The sequence below is a fragment of the Dipodomys ordii genome, unplaced genomic scaffold (assembly GCF_000151885.1).
Source record: "Dipodomys ordii isolate 6190 unplaced genomic scaffold, Dord_2.0 Scaffold9, whole genome shotgun sequence".
Classification (NCBI taxonomy): domain Eukaryota; kingdom Metazoa; phylum Chordata; class Mammalia; order Rodentia; family Heteromyidae; genus Dipodomys; species Dipodomys ordii.
The window spans coordinates 5751782-5771103 of record NW_012267225.1 but is presented as its reverse complement, the minus strand read 5'-3'; the positions used below and the strand labels follow the sequence as shown (position 1 = coordinate 5771103).

At 43.7% G+C, this 19322-nt stretch overlaps 1 protein-coding gene across 1 annotated transcript in view; it reads right to left on the bottom strand.

Moving 5' to 3' along the window:
• Adarb2 (adenosine deaminase, RNA-specific, B2 (non-functional)) overlaps nt 1–19322 on the bottom strand; it is a 141184-nt gene that overhangs the window by 30282 nt on the left and 91580 nt on the right. Inside the window, exons 5-6 of the mRNA XM_013009220.1 lie at nt 5987–6155; nt 2884–3035 (exon numbers count right to left, since the gene is read on the bottom strand). Of these exons, the coding sequence (XP_012864674.1) occupies nt 2884–3035; nt 5987–6155 (321 nt within the window). The remainder of the gene's footprint in view (nt 1–2883; nt 3036–5986; nt 6156–19322) is intronic.

Here is a 19322-nt window from a genome sequence, read left to right as displayed (position 1 = left end):
CGATATGCTGGGAGTGTGGGTAGGAAGCAGAGAGAACCTTGGGAAGATGGCGAATCCCAGTCCAGAGCTTCCTCTGGTTTGGGATGGGCTCTTTAGATGTCCAGTGAAGATCGTGGTGGAAGGACTGAGCATGTCCATGCCACATCCATGTCCTGCAATCCATTTGTGAGCACTATGCTAGCACAGTGATCTTTGGGGCATAGTAGGTCCAGAGAACACGCCTCCTAGGGCTTTATTTAGACCTACTGGAGCAGAGAGGGGCTGGAGTCCCTACTGGTTCACCTTCAAGAAAGGGGGTTGGTGCTGGCTGCAGACCTCGAGTTTTCCAGGTGTCTCCAGAATGTCTTCCTAGAGGGACCTGCTCACTGTTGACTCTGCCATCTGGCCAGCCCTGGTGGGAGCCTCTCAAAACAAAGGCCTGGTCACTTTCCTTCTCTTATCTGTTCCCTCATCCGATTCTTCTTACAGAATGGCATTGAGAAATGCCATGGAAATGAGCAGCACCGAGAGCTGTCTGCCTCTCATCTTGCAAAGCTGGGCTCAAGGAGTTCCTTTCAGGGGGAGAAGCTGCAGAAGCTGATCCGGAGAGCCCCTGCCTTCCTCAGAAGGGACCAGGGCAGGAGGAAGTCTCTCGAAGCTCCTGCCAAGCAGAGGGCAGTAGCTATGTGGGTTTTCTTATTCATATTGGGCAAATAAAGGGAAAGCAATGCAGGGCTTTGATGAGTTTACCAAGCAGCTAGAGGTCTGCCTCCTCTCAGATCTCTGGGTAGGAAGAGACAGGAGGCGCCAGCCAAATTTAGAGGAATAACCCAGGCAGTAGCGTCTCACTTCTTTCTGCCACAAAAATACGAAAGGAATGCTTTTATTTATTTATTTGTACTTCTACTAGCACCTGCCACTTTTCAAAAAGTACCATGAAATAAAACACATCTGTGTCTGCAAGTACCCCTCAGGGTGCCTCTGAGAATGTATTTGTTTGCCATTCGGAGCCGCCGACCTTGCAAGTTGGAACTGAAGGCTGGAGAGGCCACAGCGGCTGCCGGATGCACAGAGACAGGAGAAGCCAATGAGCCAGAACCGTCCCCAGGGGAGACGGGAAGGAGTTCATGGCTGAAGTCCCCGCAGCCCTCGCTCAGCTCTTTCTCCACTCCTGCTGGGGAGTCTGGCCAAGGAAGCTGGAGGAATGAGGGTTAGGCCAAATGTCTCGCAAGCCTTTCCTCCCTCAGACTGCAGGCTTCTGGTGGGGTCTTGGTGATGCCAAACCTTCCCAGAGGAAATGGCAAGATGACTCCCCCTTAGCTTGGTGATGGTGAATGGATCAAAATGTGACCATTTTCCAGGGTAATTTGGGACCACGGAGATCCAGTGTGACGGACATGTCCAGGGAAATAGAACCAGTTATGTGGTGCCTTCTCCTCCTCCTTCTGGAAGCTTCTCAGTAGAGAGCTGACGCCCTGCAGTGATCTCACAGTGCCCTCACCGTGGGGACCACACCCACTGGGGAGGGGAGGTGTCTACTCCTCCTGAGGAGAAGCCCACCCCAGCCCTCTTTCCTTCCCAGAGGCAGTGCCTTTAAAATTCCCTGACAGCTAATGAGTTCCCTTTCGGACTTTCTGTTTGACTTGTTTTTGTCTCATCTACTTTCCAAAGGATGTGAAAATGCCCTTTAAAACTGCATTATGGAGAATCCTAACCAGCCACTGTCCAAAGGGGAAAATGATGGGGCTGGAGGAGAGGTGGCAAAAGGAGAGAGAATGAGTCTGGACTGGCATCCAGGCTGAGAGCTGGAGAAACAGGCTAAACACAGGGAAGGTTGAAAACCACTATTTACTTTCCCTGCTTCAACATGCTTCATCTTTGGTGACATTCCTCATCACAAGCCTGGAACACAGTAGGTGCTCTATAAATGTTCATTCCCCCCCCCCTGCCTTTGATCATTAGAACACAAGAGCAGCCTTCCATTTTAGGAAAGTCAGATCAGAGCTGATCTTTAATAACTGGATATTGTCCACAGTTTCTACTGGAGATTTCCTCTGAGTACAGAACTGACTTGCTAGTGTTTCAGTGTCTTTATTAGGACCAGATTCATCATCATAGCCCTGATATTTGTGTTTTGTTTTTGCATAAAATATTTCAATGTTTTATTTAGCTGGAATAAACCCGCAAAATGTTCACTGTGATTAAATCTAAATGGTGGAAAGAGATTCACAGAAGTATGTATGGAAGTGTGTAGGTATGTTGTATGTTTATACATATACATGTGTGTGTGCGCGCGTGTGCACGCAAAAGCAGTAATAGGACTTCTTCACTGTATTAAAGCAAGGAAGCATTGAAGCCATCAATAGCACCCAAGGAGAAACTCACTTCTGCCCTTCAGCCCCGGGACAGAGTGTCACAACTCTGATGATGGGAGTGATCAGGAGACATCATGCATCCATGGCTGCTCCTGTCCCTACCTGGTTGACGAAGTAGCCCAGCCACTCTTAGCTATGGGACCTTGTGATTAACCTGGGTGGTACTTTGGCAGGGCCTTATTTGCCCCTGACTTGGTTATACAAGCTGCAATTCTTTCTCCCCAGACAGAGACCACTGAAGTTTGCATCCATCCTATATCATTCTTGTTTGTCTTGTGTTCTTCCCTGCTTGGGATAATAGGGACTGTCTGACCTATTAAAACTATAGCAAATTAAACTGCTAATTTTAGACCTCAAATTGCTTTTTTTTTTACTCATGATCTGGACATTGTAGGCTAAGATTTTGGAGCTATGATTGTTTAGTTAATTGCAGCTACAATTCACCTGGGCCAAGCCAGCCTGGGACAGTGTCTAGCTACAGGAGCGACTGGAGCTGGTCTGTTTATGAAAGGCACATGCGTTCTCTTACGGTCAGTGGTGATCTCGTAGGGGGAGTTGAGTCTCGCGTCTCCGCAGGGCGATGTGCTCACGTAGAGATGGAAGAGGATGTTCTCCCGCAGTCTGTAGCCGCCTTCCTTTAAACGCACAAATATTGACCGCTCTGAGTCCTCGCGACGCTTACTAGGGACAGAAGGATGAGAGGGGTCATTTCCTACCAACCAGGCTGGAGGACCCTCCGGAGAGGCCCGGGCCATTGTTCTGTTTCCTGCTGCTGTTTCCCAGCCCCCTTGAGCATTCATACTTTATGTTTGTCTTTTCCAAAGCCAGCATCTACTGTGTATAATACCACAGTCCTGTGGGGTTTGTGGGAGCTCCTCATAGGGGTGTCTCCTGGTACACTGTGGCCTGGACAGGGCCTCGGGGTGCCCGTGTATGTGTGTGTGTGTGTGTGTGTTAAAAAGAAAAAGATTAAAAGGGGGGAGAGGCTGGGGTTTGAGTACTAACACAGCTCTATGGAAACGGAAGCAGTGAGAGAGTGTGTTTCTTCTGCCTCTAACCAGAGCAGATTCAAAAAGAAAACAAACAAATAAAAACAAAACCCCCAAAAGCCAAACAAACAGCAACTTCATCAACGTGCTATGGGCCTTTTGTTCTAAGACAACCTCCTGCAGAGCCTTAAAACTCACATGTGAGTGGGTGGCCCTCCTTGGGGTGGGAAGACCTCCCCTCCCTCACAGCGAGCGTTGTTCCTTAGAGTTCAGCAGTCTACTTTGTGCCAGCCTTGCTGTTTCCATGTGTTCTGCCTCACTGGTGATGGATTCTGTGTTGCTGAGTCTGAGATCTCTCAGGCAGCAGGGCAGCCATTCCCTCCGCAGGAAACTTCCTTAGCGGCCTCTTCCCTTCCTTCCCTCCCCGCCCTCCAGCCACGCCCCCTTGGAGTGGCTTAGAGCCATCTCCAGAACCCAGGTTGGAGGAGATGCAATGCTCACTTCCCCTCACTGGCATCTGCTGAGCAGGGATGAGTGTAGTTGTGTTTAAATCCCTTGTAGCCGGAGGCACAGAGCTAGGCATGCAGCCAGCTCCTGGCAAAATGCTGGACCGACTGCCTTCCATGACATAAACAGGAGGTAATCGCAATACTTGGAAATATTTCCAGGTCAGCAGTTGGATATGGAAGAGGAACCTTCTCAGCATTGTGGGAGGTTTCCAAGTCTGTTCTCTTCCCTTCCACCCCTCAGCAGGCCTCCTGGAAATGATGTGGCAGTATATCAGGCTGCTGGGCACCACTCAGGGACTCAGATAAAAATTAATTGAGTGTATTAAGGTATTGCTTTTATTTGAGTCGGTTAGGCATGCATGGGGTGGGCCTTTCTTCCCTCGGTGTGGCTTCTGCACACACTAATGGGACTGAATGAGTCACTGGCTAAAGTGTCCCCCGAGACCCCATTATTAGTGGGTTTGAGAAATCTCGCGTGACAAGATAGGAAAGGGCAGCTGGAAGATTTGGGGAAGGATGCGTTCTGGCAGGGACCAACAGCATTCCTCCTGTCATGACTAAACAGCTCAGCGTGGCAATGCATCTCAGATGGTGTACACTCAGCTCTGCCTGCCTTTCTGCTGGTGTTTAATATGTCAGCCCAGATGACAGCCTACCTCGGGCTGCCACGAGAAATCCAGAGATTCCACCGCAGGAGCATGATTGTGAGGCTCTTATTAAAATGCACGTGGAGGCGGAGCCAGGGAACAGTAGCTCTCTCACAGCCCATCATTGGCTTAGTTGAGGACGAGGCTGGCAGAAGAGGAGCCTATTTGGTAGTGTTAGGGTGTGGGGTGGAACTGAGTCAAGCACAGGGGGACCTTGCCCACAAAGACATAGGTTGAGGACACCATCCAGGTGGTTGTGGTTTTTGTCAGAGCTGCTTCCTGCCTGGGACTGAGGCAGGAGAAATGGAATCTGTCATCTGTGCTCAAGACCTGGGGATGGGAAGTAAGCTGCTGATCCATTTGGGGGTACTGACATTTGAGAGATGGCTCTGGCCAATCTTGCAGAGACTCTGAGCTCCGGAACAAGTTTCCTTGGCTGAGGAATTCCCAAAACAAGATTGACAAGGGACCAAGGAGTCTGCCCCTTCTGTTGAAATGCCAAAGTGTGGTTAGTTTGAAGTAGACACGACTTGGTCAAAACTGAGCAGAGATGTTAACTTCAACCGGACACCTTTCCAGGGATGGCATAAACATTTACCAGGCAGGGAGAACACTGACCCAAGGAACCTTGTGTCGTACCTGAACACACTTCCAATTCAATCAAAGCAATTGGTGGGGAAGGAGGGGAGAGACAGACAGACGAGACACAGATATAGAAAGAGACAGAGAGAGAAAGAGAGAGACACAGAGAGAGGAGATTCTTTCTTCTCTCCTTCCCTCATTCCTCCCTTCTTCTGGGGCTAATAACTAGGAAGCAGGAAGAACTACATCCACAGTGAACGGGCTCTATCCATTTGGCTGTTCTATGGAGCGAGGACCTCTGGGCTCTCTGACTGGCCCTGGGAACCAGATTGTGTCCTGGTCCCACTAACATTTAGCTTGAGTAGCTAAGTGGAGAAATAACCTTGATTGAAAGTGGATGCATGGCACTTAAAGATACAGGGATGAATGTGACTGGATTTTTCCTTGACAGAAAAGCTCTTGTTTGGCAATCCTAGGATGTAGAAAACAACAACAACAACAACAAAGATCAAATGGAAGGAGCTGTACCAGGGTGTTCCTGTGTGTGTCTGTGTGTGGGGACCTGGGTGAAAGTATGTGTGTGTATGTGTGTGTGTGTGTTTGTATGTGTAGGTAACTCAGAGGCAATCATGTTAATAATGAGGATGACACCTGGCATGTCAACATTTTGCTGCTGGTGTGGCACCAGAGGATGCCCCAATAAACACAGATGTTTTATGGCACAGAACTGTTCACCTGGTACAGGAAATCTGCCAAGATGAAGGGGAGTGTATGTTTGTCTGGCCACAGGCCCCCCCCTTTTGTGATCTCTGGTTGCTCACACTGTTGAGCTATATCAACAAACCCTCATCAAGGAGCTGTGAGCCCTGGGGGAAGCCACCCAGCCCACTCCAGGGGCCCCTTACCTCAGGTGCAGCTCCAGCTGTGCATACAGGAAGTGGAGAAATGCTCTCCTGGCCACGATCTCAGCATGACAGTCGTTGACCACCAGCCCCTGGTCACTGATGTGTTCGCCATTGATGCACTTGGTGCCTGAGGACAGGACGATGACCTGTGCCTGCCTGGTGTCCAAGCCTAGGGGACATAGAGAGTGGTCAGAGCGCCTCAGACTCACGGCCTCTCATTCCGCAGCCAGGCATTGCAGAATCGTCCTGCAGGTGACCTGGCCAGCCCTCTGCACATGCCAGCTCCGTGTTTACTGTTTGACAGAGGCAGAAAACTTGCCTAGTCAGGGGATTTGTGTAGGGGATGGAAAAGGCCTCTGGTAGCATCTTCCCTTGCTCATGGTGTGGCTTTTGTGCTTTACCCTGGACCGGCAGCTGTTATTTTGAGACTTTCACTGATTTCTCAGATCAAAGAGAGTCTTGAATTCTACCTTGAAGATATCAGATCTTATTCTCAGGCCAGGAAGAGTTGTTGAAGTTCTTGAGTAAGGCAATGTCCTGGCTGTCTACAAATAAATGCACCTGGAGGGACTAGATGAGCAGAAGAGAAGGCTGGGTTTGCAATGGGTGGGTGCCCTGTAATAGTTCACAGAGTTTAAATGCTGTACCATGAGGACTTGGGAGACACCAGCAGGAATGGGTGAGTTAGGGTGGCTGTGGGTCCAAAGAGAGATCTGTGAGGAGTGAATCAGTAGGGTTGGGAAATTAAAATAAAGGATGGGTGGAGAAGCCCAACTATAGGCTCAAGAATATAGCAAAAACCTAGCAAAAATGAAAACTGTAAAAAAAAAATCCTATGAAGAATAGCCAGATTCAAGGCCGATTGCCTTAATTTGCAGGAGAGGAGAAGACAGACATTTTGTCATTATCTTTCCTCTCAAAGTTCATGGAGGGTGACTTTATCAATTTTATGAGTCGGAACAGGAAGTTCAATAGTGATTGAAAAATAGAAGTGGAAAAAAAAGGTTTAGGAGCAAAAACTTCATTAACTAGCATTTAGGTAGACAAAAAATAGACTACTAGTTTTTTAACTCTCCTGCTGCCTGGTGTAAAGATGCAACAAAGGCCCCTCTTCCTGTGTGGAAATACAATTTATTCTTCCTGTTTTCTGACCGTTAACTCTCATAATGAATTGAAGGCATTTGTTGGGGTAGGGGGAGGGTGGTCAAAATGGACAGGGGCAGCCTTGTTGCTGCACAGCAATTGATTACATTTTCCTTGTGTTACTTAAGTTCCCCACAGGGAGGCCCTTGAATCTTGGGCGGGGGGAGGGGTTGTACTCGAGTGGCTGTTGGAAAGGAGCCTCAGAGCCTCATGGATCTCTGAGTGTTCTTAGGGCCATCAATAATGCTTTATTTAAATAGTGTGTCTTGGGTCAGGCTACCAGGAAGCAGAGGTTCCACTGGGGATTCTTGGGCGGTGGTCTATCTAGAGTCTGGGGAGCATAGAACCAAGCAAGCCAGGTGAGGAGGAGGTGTCACTAAAGTCTAGTCTAACGCTAGCTGGATAGAAAACTCTGGAATATAAAGCACACTACCTGGCTGCCCTAATTCAAGGCAAGGTGCTGAGATTTGGTACTTGGTGTCAGTCATTAGTTGAGGGTGTTTTTTCCAGGTGTTTTGACGTCTGTGGGTCAAGGCCATTTTCAGGCAGTGACATAGCTCCATTCAGCACTGGGACAAACTGGAGAAGGTGGCAGGAAGCAGGAAGGGGTCTGGCGGTGGTGCCAACACTTAATGCCAATATTTAATGGCCTTCCAATAAGACTGCTGTAGCCTGGAAGATGCACATTTGTGTAGAAAGTCTCACTCCATGCAGAAGTATTAGCCATTTCTTTTCTCATAAAATTTCAGAAAACCAATACCAGAATAAACTAACAGGCTGTGGAATAGCATGAGAAGCAGTTATAGGAAACGTGAAGATACCAATGTGTATAAAATAAATAGGGAAAGATGACCAAAGAGTTCTTCCCTCTAGCAAAGCACCAGTCCCAGTTACTTTTGTAGAACACACCGACCTTCCAAGAGCAGGGATTTCAAGTCTATTTACAGGGTTTTGGTGCACAAAAGAATGAAGGGAAGCCTTCAACTTGTTGCTATGAAATGTCCATTTTATTGAAAATATCCACCTGGCTGAGACCACACAAGAAAGAGAACCACTGAGGGCTCGCTGTTAGGAATAGTTTTTTAAAAAAAGTTCAAAATAAAATACTATCCATCATTCCGCCAAAGAAAAATAATGGTACAGCATATTCCTTTTCAGTCTAGCACTGGTGACTCATGCCTATCATCCTAGCTACTCAGGAGGCCGAGAGCGGTTCAAAGCCAGCCCAAGCAGGAAAGTCTGTGAGGCTCTTATCTCCAATAAACCACTCAGAAAACCGGAGGTGGCACAGTGGCTCAAGTGGTAGAGCGCTCGCCTTGAGCTGAAGAGCTGAGGGACAGCTCTAGGCCCAGAGTTCAAGCCCCACGACTGACAAAAAAAAAAAATTGTTTCTCAATCTCTATGGCAGAACTAGGTGAGAGAGAAGGAATTGGAGCTAATGTTTAATAAACCAACTGATAGTACATGAATCCTTAGCCCCTGTCTGTATCTCACGGAGTCCCAGTCTCCTCTAGCTATCCAGTTATAATTCTGAGCACTACCTCTCAGTTATTTGCTGTGCTAGGGGAGATGTTGAAAGCTCTATGGCCTCGTCTATTCACGTCCCAGAGTAGGCAAAGAAGAAGGTAAATCTGGAAAAGTATGACATGTTTTTGTTATGTAGATAAAGTCAACAGTCATTGGCTAATGGTTGATACATTGTCTGTATGTTTGCCTGTCTGAGTCAGATTCTACCTCATTGGCCCTCTGATGGTGGTGTGGTATCACACACACACACACACACACACACACACACACACACACACACACGTGTGTAAAGCACTCTGGGGAAGATAAGCCAAGCTCTGACTAGGATTGGGCTATTCTGACATTACTGTCTTCACATGAACTCTACCAACATACAGTCCCACTTCCCAATGATTATAGCAGATACTACCCATGGTCTCTCCAGACATTAGTAATAGTTGGGTGTTTTCATTTTGATGTCTTGAGGAATTATAGACTATATTTTCATTTAACTGAAATAATTTGTTTTATTTAATAATTCACTCAACTCAGTGAAGTTGAATATTTCCCACATAGTCAGTAAGTATTTATTTTCTTTCTCTGAACTGATTTAGCCTTTTCCCCCTCGTCTATCAAGGTATTTTTTAAAAAAATCTTTAGAAGTACTTTTTATATTAAAGAGGTAAGTGCTTCATATTATAAACTAAAATCTTTCCTAGTTTTCTTAATTGTCTTTTTTTTTTTACTGCCTTTAAGGTGTTTTTCCATGCAGAAATATTTTTCACCCTGAAATGAACATGTCCAAAAACAATCTGGATAATAATTATGATAATTGCAATTATAATTTATCATAATTAGAGAGTCCTTTTACCAAGTTTATAAAGAGATCGTCTCTTATTTTCTTCTAACTCATGTACATTGTCTCTTAAAAAATGAATTTGTAGTTTACATTAGATTAATTCTTGGTGTACTTCCTATGGGTTTGGACAAATGAATAATGGTAAGCATTTGTCAATTTAGTATGATAATAAGTGGTTTCCCCGCCCTAAAATACCCTCTATTCAACCTTTCCTCCAATGGCTCCAACAACCACTGGCTTTAGCTTTGGGTATCTTTTTTCATTCTTTTTTTTTCTTCAGTACTGGGGGTTTTGAACTCGGGACCTTGCACTTGCTAGAGGGATGTCTCCCTATCACTTGCTCTGTGCCCTCATACATATTTGGGTGTTTAGTTTTTTTTTTTCAGTTTCCTGGCCCTGGACAGCAATCCTCCTGCTTATACCTTTCACATGCTGGGATTACAGGCATGTGTCACCATGCTGAGAATCTTGACAACATTTTGCCCAGATTGGCCTTAAATCATGATCCTATGGATCTCTACCTCCCAAGTAGCTGGGATTACAGTCAAGAGCCAACACACCCTGTTTCCACGTAGTTGGGATACTGTACCATGTAATCTTATCAGACTGACTTCTCCCACCGAACAATACGCAGTTTCTCCCATGTCTTTCCATGGTTTCACAATTCATTTCTTCTTAGTGCTGAATAATATTGCATGGTCTAGATAAACCACCGGTAATCTATCCATTCGCCTACTGAACGACACTGTGGCAATGTCCAAGCCCTGATGAATAGAGTAGCTGTAGAATCCTTCAGTTCTTCATATCCAGATTGCGATCTATTTTGGCATTGATCCTGACGGTGGTGTTCAGAAATTTTATTTCTAAGATGTCTGCTTGGTTATAAGGTGCTGTTCACTGGATGGCCTTGCTGTGCCTGGTTGAGTGGAGGTTTTGTGGCCTGTAAGCTGTGTTATATTCTTGCCTGTGTGTGGGTTGATATCTGGCTTTCTCCTTTGTCCACACAACCTCACCCTCTGTGTCAGCATACAGCAATGAGTTCACTGAGCCTTTGTAACTTACTTGGCAGCTCCTAGGATTTGTCTCCCAGCATTGGACTCCCAGCATTGGAACGTCTAGAAGTCTCTAGATTTTCCTGCAGAATCAACTTTCCTAGTTCAAAAAGTAAACAAACTGCACCTTAATTTTTTAAAAAATTTATTATAAGGGTGTTGTTCAGAGGGGTTACAGTTATGTAAGTGAGGTGAAGAGTCCATTTCTGTATGGGCAATGTCACCCCTTTCCTCGCTCTCTCCCAGTTCCAACTGCACGTTTAAGCCAGGTGCCTGAGGCTGCTACTTCTCCTCAAATCCCATTAACCTTATAAATCAATTTGGAGAGGGCTCATGGTGTGAAAACCTCATGTTGGAGAATGCAGCGTGTCTTTCTGTTGCTCAAATATCATGGGTGTCCTTCAGTGGGGTTTTCAAGTTTTATCCGTACAGCTCTTGCTCATTGCTTGTCAAACTTATTCCTATTACCTTGTTTGTTGTTATAAATGGAGCTGGCTTTCCTTTATGGTTTCTCTCTGGGTGCTGTGTATATATGAAACTATTGATTTCTGTATATTAACTTTGTTCTCTATCACCTTATTGAACTCACTTATTGTTTCTAGCAGTATTTCGACCAGACTCTCCTGAGGAGCCCATATAAGTGATCACAACTTGTTCCCACACTGCGGTGTTTCCTGCTCCCTTCTAATTATGAGTCCACTCATTCTTTCTCTTGTTAAGAGCTTCCACAGATGTTAAATAGTGCAGTTACAGTGGGAATCATGGGCATTTTCTGTGTGTGGTAGAAAGTCTGTGTGTGTGTGTGTGTGTGTGTGTGTGTGTGTGTGTTTGTGTGTGTGTGGTCACATGGGGGAAAATCCCTTCATTCTACTTGATTGAGTTTTTATGTAAAGTCATGGTGATTGTATTATATCCAATGCCTTATCAGTGTCTGTGACTCTTAACATATTCATTGTTTTGTATTGTTAATACAGACAGAGCTGTAGGTGCGGCAGTCTGGGGGAAGTGTCCTCTTTCCTGCCATGAAGGGGGCTGGCAAGGGTCTTGCAGCAATCTTGTGGTGGAATAAAGGAAAAGCCAGGGCTCTGCTGACCCTGAAGCCATCCAGGGCCTGAATGGTGTCTACCGCCACTGCCTACCTGTGGGTTAGCTGAAGATGAGCTGGAAAAGATTTGTGTGAGACATTGCCAATCAACCATCTCATTTCCTAACTGATACAATTTCAAAATGTCTAGAATTCAAGATAGCATATGACATACATCAGCAGATATAAGGTGACCAGATCAATTCCTGAAAAGAGTTTTAGTTCTCTTCCCCAAACATCAGTATTGTGAAGGATTTCACTGGATATAAATATGATAGTTTCACATTTAATGAAACTATTTAATGCCTTCATCCTATCTCTAAGAAAGGAGAATGACAACTCTTTGCAATTAACAGATTGAAAAATCTATTTATCTCTCTGTTTGTATTATGCTGAGCATGCTCTTCACCCCCATTAGTAACTTATTCTTTTATATCAAAGGAGCAAATCTGAAGCACCTGATCTGATCAATGGGAAGATCTCACTGGTGCTAAAACCAGAAATAATGAGAGCGCAAAGCCACAGCTCATAAATAATTCAGAGACTAAATACTTTAAGAGGGAATATTTCTTCTATCTGTAAGCAACTACTTGATATTTCTCATCGTTTGTCCTCTATTTTTATTCTCTACTTTTAAAGACACCAGATTCAGGATTGTATTTGAAACAGTTCAAAAGGTAACTTTCATTTAGGCCTTGTGAGTTCTGCTTCTGATTTGTGACCCTCTGCCAACCTCCTAATCCTGGTATCTATCCTCCCTCCCTCCCTCCCTCCCTCTCTCCCTCCCTCTCTCCCTCCCTCCTTTCCTTCCTCCCTCCCTCCTTTCCTTCCTTCCTTCCTTCTCATCTCTCCCTCTCTTTCATTCTCTTTTTCTCCAACTTTCTCTTGGGTAGAACTCTGGTCCTCAGGAATACCATACAGATTGTCTAACTTCCTAGCCACATCTACAGCTCAATTTTTGGCTAGCAATTAAAACATTTTTCTTTAAATTGTTTTTTATAAAGGTGATGTACAGAGGGATTACAGTTACATATGTCAGATTCTGCTGTTGATTTTTGAGATAGGATCTAGTTCTGGCCCAGGACTGCTTGGTCATGGTCCACCTATGTTAGGCTTCCTGGTGGCTGGAATAATGTCTGTGTTACCATGTCTGGTTCTTCATTGAAAAGACATCTCTCATACTGTTCTCTTTGAGATAGCATTGAACCACAATTCTGATCTCAGCCTCCCAGCTAATTAGGATTATGGGCATGAGCCACTGGGCTCCAACACCTATTCTTTCCTTGACCAAACTGAGGGAGTTACTTTTGGCTCAAATGAAATTGATTAGTTTACAACAGTTTTCCTCCATTAATGACCTGATGACACAGATATGCACTTAGGATCGGAGGCTACCCATTGTGACTTTTTTTCCTTTTTGTTCTTCCTCTTCCTTTTCTCACCCTGTCAACTATTGACTCACTTTTGTAGCTGGCCATCACCAGGATAATCTCTGTTGTAGTTTTGGTGGTAAATGGACCAAGCAAGAAGCCAAGAGATCTCAGCTGTATGTAAAGACTCCGAAAGGTCCATGTGCTCAAGCTTGTTCCTCAGTTTGGTGCTGTTTGGGGGTGGTGAGAACATTTAAAGATGGGCCTAGGGGGAGGTATTTAGGTCATTGGGATTATACCATTGAAGGGAACTGTAGGGGCCTCAGCTTCTTACTGCAAAGGAATCAATGAAGGTATTTTTCTCTGTGCCCTGGTTTTGGGGTGACTGGCTTTCTTCTGCCATGTGTGTTCTTTGTGATGTGCCACTTTGACACAAGTCTAAAAGCAAACAGAATCAGTGGATTATAGACTAGAACTTTCAAAGCTGAGAGTCATAGCAAACCTTTTCTCTTTAAAGATGCGACTACCTCAGATATCTATTATAATGATGGAAAGCTAACACAGTGTGTTAAATCAAGAGACCCTGGATTTCCTTAGTGTGAATGACCTTAAATTCTAACACAGAGGTGTCTAGAATGGTCCCACTTTTCCTCCAGTGTTTAATTCATAGCTCCCATCTCAGCTTCCCCTAATGTGGGTGGAGAAATCTTAGAAATTTAAATACAGAGTCAATTAGATGAGAAAGGAGTATGACCTCAAGTGCATACATTTGGAAGTCCACAAGTCCTTCAAAGGGCTTCTGCTTTACCCAAGTTCACATTTGCTCACTAATTAGCTCAACTCTTTAGAATATTTGTATTGTACCTCCAGCCACACAGTGGGGATCCAGGCAATGATAATGACTTCTCCCTAATAGAGAGTGCACAGTGGATTATCTGTAGTTTGTTCCTCCCTCCCATCCTTCTTTTTTTCCTCCTTCTTTATTTCTTTCATAAGCATGGAGAAGTCTGTTAGAACTGATGTATATAGTTAGGATAAATATAAGAGCATTTTAGTTTGTTAAATAAGATAACATAGTTTAAGTATATCACGCATTACCTGGCACTTAGGCAAACAATAGATGTTAGCGCAATTCTTTTCCTTTCTCTTTTTACCAGGAAACTTCATGTTATGTTTTCATTTAAAATAAGGACCATACTTTAAGAGACTAAAATAAAGACAAGATTAGCTTTATTGCCATAAGCTATAGTATTGGATTTTCTTAACTCTGTGAAAGTATTGAGACGTTTGGATTGCAGCTAAAATGCAATGCCCAGTTATGAGTTAATGATCAGAAAACTGCAGAAGTGTTTGAACAGCTTCCACGAGAAGCTTCGATATCAAAAAAGAGTGCAGCAAAAGCATTTTCTTTCTCCTTTTCAAGGGTGGGGAAGCTTGTTTCTTCCAAAGGCCATTTGGCCATTTAAAACATCATTATGGACTACACAAAAATTATCTATCTAGGCAGTTGGGCTAGAAGGAACATGACAGCAGCAAGAAGGATTCTGTACTGTCATGTTCCTTTCATGGGTCATAAGACCCTTGAGCAGGAAGTTTCCCAGTCCTGTAATGAATAAATTAAGCATTTTATGAGGAGTTGGCTCATAGCCTGGGCTATTGTTCCTCTTCTTCTTAGCTAAGTTACTATTATTCTAGATGAAACTATTATCTCTACGTGAACTATGAGTTGGGGCTGGAGTTAGTCTAGAAACTGACTTTTTTAAATTTAGAAAAATTAATGTTTAATTTTTGTGTGTGTGCTGGTCCTGGGGCTTGAACTCAGGGCATGGGCATTGTTCCTTAGCTTTTGTGCTCAACCACTTGAATCACAGCTCTACATCTGGCTTATTGGTGTTTAATTGGAGATGAGTCTCCTGGACACCTGCCCAGGCTGGCCTTATACTATGATCCTCAGATTTCAACCTCCTGAGTAGCTAGGATTATAGGCACAAGCCATCTATACCTGGCTTCTTTTCCTTTATTTTAAGGAGATGTGTTTACTGGAAACAAGTGAGCATTCAAGCTATGCAGGGGGCAGTTACAAGGATGGTAAAACTTCTTCTGTAGTTTATGCCTTAAATTTAACAGTTCTAACCAAGAACTTAGAGAATCCATTGTCCATGAGCCCTCCATACTGTCAGAGATGTCAGCTTCTGTGACTCTTATTGTGACAAGATCTTATCATGAGCTTCTTATTTCTCTGTATCAAGTTGGCACTGATTAAGATCAATTCCGTGAAATCCAAAGGCTAATTTACCATCTTTCATCATGGTATAAACTTTGTTTTTTGTTTTTGCCCAGTTCCTTTATTTCATTTTATCTTGCTCATGCCTGACTGAATATAAAGAAAAGATGGGTTAAATTTAAGATAGAAGTGTTTTATAGTCATTCAGGATAGAACATGGAAAGGGAGAGGTTTGGAGATGTGTGGGGAATAAACTACTTAGACCTTGATTCTATGAGGCTCTGTGGAGGTGAGCAAGCATAGCTGTGTGTGCTATAATGAAAGAGGTTTCAATTGTATAGATATTGTTGTGACTTAGCTGAGAAAGTAGCATTTAAAGATCAGTGTTATATGACTCAACAGAATGACATTCTTTTTGCTTTTGGCAGTCCTGGGGCTTGAACTCAGGGCCTGGGTGTTGTCCCTGAGCTCTTTTGCTCAAGGCTAGTGCTCTATCACTTTGAGCCACAATGCCACTTTTTTTTTGGTGGCTAATTGGAGATAAGAGTCTCTCAGACTTTCCTGCCCAGGCTGGCTTTGAACTGTAATCCTCAGATCTTAGCCTCCTGAGTAGCTAGGATTACAGGGGTGAGATACCAGTGTCTTGCTGAGATATACATTATTTTTTTTGGTTGGTTGTGGGGCTTGAACTCTGGGCTTGGGCACTATCCCTGCGCTCTTCAGCTCAAGGCAAGCACTCTACGGCTTGAGCCACAGCACCACTTCTGGTTTTCTAGTGGTTTATTGGAGATAAGAGTCTCATGGCCTTTCCTGCCTGGGCTGGCTTTGAACCTTGATCCTCAGATCTCAGCGTCCTGAATAGCTAGGATTACAGGCATGAGCCACCAGGCGGAATATACATTTTATTTTTATTTTTTTTTTACATTTTTTCAATTGTGAAAATACCATACGGAGGGGTTACAATTACATGGGCAAGTTGATGCGTACATTTCTTTTCAAGCATTGTTGCCTCCTCCTTTGTTTCCCCTTCCCATCCCTTCCCATCTGAGATATACATATTTTTAAGGACATTTATTTATAAGTCCAATAAATCTGGGAAGTGATTAAAGCTGTATGTTAGATTAAAAAATGGAGAAGAGTATTTCTAAAAAAGTATTATTTCTTAATATGTTTTTCAGGCCAGGCTAGGGGAAAAACAGGTTTGAATACAAATCCTTGAAAATATACACTCTTGAACCTCACTTCACTTGTGCCCTTCCTGAAGTCATGAGGGGAGGGGCAGAGTAGAGCAAAAGTGTGGAATAATACAATTGGCCCTTCCCCTCTATGATACCAGGTTTCTTTAGCAATGCTGAGGCTGAGGGGTGAAGAAGCATGGATTTTCATGTAAAAATTATCTTTCTGAAAGTTTATTAAATAGATAACTAGGAAAAAAGTTTTCTATTGTCCATCCCAGATTTGTCAATCAAATGGATGAATGTAAGTGAGCATGCTAGTAGAATGATCAGTGGTTTAGTTTTCATACCAAACAAAAGCCACCGTGATCAACAGCTCCCTCACAAGCCATTTTCCTGTGGAAACAGTAGTCTTTCTGATCAGTTAGGCCTGCAGTACTTGTTAACTGATGACTGCCCAGCTTTCAGTGTGCTCTGCCCAGCGGAGAGCTTAGCGCTTCTCATAATGCTTAAGAAATAATCTCTGTCTCTTTAACGGACAGAACCTTCCATGTACACAAACTGGCATCTGGCCTAAAATGGAGGGGGCCAACTGGGTTATATTTTACTTCAGAACAAATTCCATTTTATTTCATTGCAATGGATACAACAGCTAGAACGAGACATGCCAGTCTCTCTTAGTGCTCTTCAACCATTTGCTTGAATGACTGAACTCGAGTTAAGATCACATGGCACATCAGCTCTAAGGAGATGAATATTTACACATATTCTTCCTCCTTATTTTGCATATTTCTGCCTAATCTCTTCTAAATCAGTGTCTGTTAAATAGTCTCTTTAGAACAGGAATGCAAATTTCAGCAGTTTATTCTGCAGTGTTTATAGATGACTAATTATGAAGCTTTACCTTGTGAAATCTCACTTTCACATAATACATTAAGTTTGTATAAATGAATAAATTGTCTGCACACAAAATTGTATATGCACTGTCAACTTAAAAAACATCATTTCTCACAAGCCATTTGTAAAAACACTGCTGTTTCCATGTGAAGTCTCTGATCAGCTTCTACATTCAGCCAGTGTTGACTTTTTCAGAGAAGTGAAAAGATACGGGACAACTAGCAACTAGGAAATGTTGAGAACCAACTTGCCAAATCACACACATGCTTATGCAAGCATGTTTCACAGTAAAAACATACCAGGGGCAGGTTCTTCTCCCTCCCTCCTTCCCTTGTCCCCAATCTCCCTTCTTTTCCTCCTCCCTCCCTTCCTCCTCCCTCTTTCCCTTCCCTTCTTTCCCTTTCCTTTCCCCCTTTCTTCTCTTCCTTTCATTTACTTTTCATTCCTTCTTTATTTCCTTACTTCCTTTATTCTTTCCTCCACTCCTTCCTTCCCTCCCTTCCTCTTTCCCTTTCCCTTATTTTCCCTTCCCTTCCCTTCCTTCCTTCCCTCCCTCTCTCCCTCTTGCCCTTTCTTTCTTTCTTTCTTTCTTTCTTTCTTTCTTTCTTTCTTTCTTTCTTTCTTTCTTTCTTTCTCTTTCTCTCTCTTTCTCCCTCCCTCCCTCCCTTCCTTCCTTTGTCCTTCCTTCCTTCATCCTTCCCTACCTCCTCACTCCTTCCCTTCCCTTCTTTCCTTTTCCTTTTCTTCTCTTCCTTTCATTTCCTTTTGCTTCCTTCTTTCTTTCCTTCCTTTATTTTTTCCTCCAGTCCTTCCCTCCCTCCCTTCCTCCCTCCCTCCCTTCCTTCCTTCCTTCCTCTTTCCCATTTCTTTTTCTCGCTTCTTTCATTTACAAAGTAAGGTGCTAGTTTATAATGAATTGTCCTGATGACTATGGTACTTCACATTTAACATTTATCAGTTTTGTTTAGTTGGTCGTACAATTCTAGGTACAAATAACTTTTTAGGGTTCTTTTGTATTGGACTTAAATTGATCTTTATGAATCATTTCCCTTTAGAATATGAACTCCACAAAGATAAAGCACTTGGTTTACTTTATTCTTTTCTGTTTTCTGGGAACCTGGTAGGATTGGTCCCAAGTAAACAACTGTGACAACAGAGGTAACTGTCATTGAATGTATAAAAGGAGAGGAAATGTTAGTGGCGCAAATTGGACGTGGCAGCACATACAATGAAGTCATTGACCAAGCGGAATTGCTTTGCCTTTGTAAAGGATGCTGTATTTATCAAGTAATTTTCACTGTTTAAAGCCCTTGGTGTAGTTGATCTTATTCAGCAGATGATGTGGCAAGCAAGCATGATTATTTTACTAAGATACTCAAACTAGAAAGATGAAATCATGTGCCCTGTGCCCTGTCTCAGACAGGTCCTGAGGTCTTTGTTCCTGCTCCACCATTCTTACATATTGGAGAGGCCTAGGGGTGTAGAGTGACCAAAAATATGGCAATCATCTTTTTATTTTTACTTTTTTGCTGGTCTGGGGCTATGCACTGTCACTGAGATTTTCACTCAAGGCTAATATTCCACCACTTGAGCCAGAGGTTCAATTCTGGCTTTCATTTTTCTGGGGAGGGCGATCAATTGGAGATAAGAGTATCTCAAGACTTTCCTACCTGGGCTGGCTTCTAACTATGATCCTCAGATCTTAGCTTCCTGAGTAGCTAGGATTATGGGCATGAGCATTGGCACCCAGCTCAGCTGGTATATTTTAACTGAAATTCTTAGCATAATTATTTTTGAACTTTAGGTAGATAGTCTTTTTCAGTCTTAGACTCTGCCTATTCATGCAGAGCCATGTGTGAGTATGAAACTTTAATCATCCTAAATTGTTTCTTATTTTTATTTTTATTTTTTGGGGGGGGGGTCCAGTCGTGGGCCTGAACTCTGGGCCTGGGTACTGTCCCTCAGCTCTTCAGCTCAAGGCTAGTGCTCTACCGCTTGAGCCACAGCGCCACTTCCGGCTTTTTTT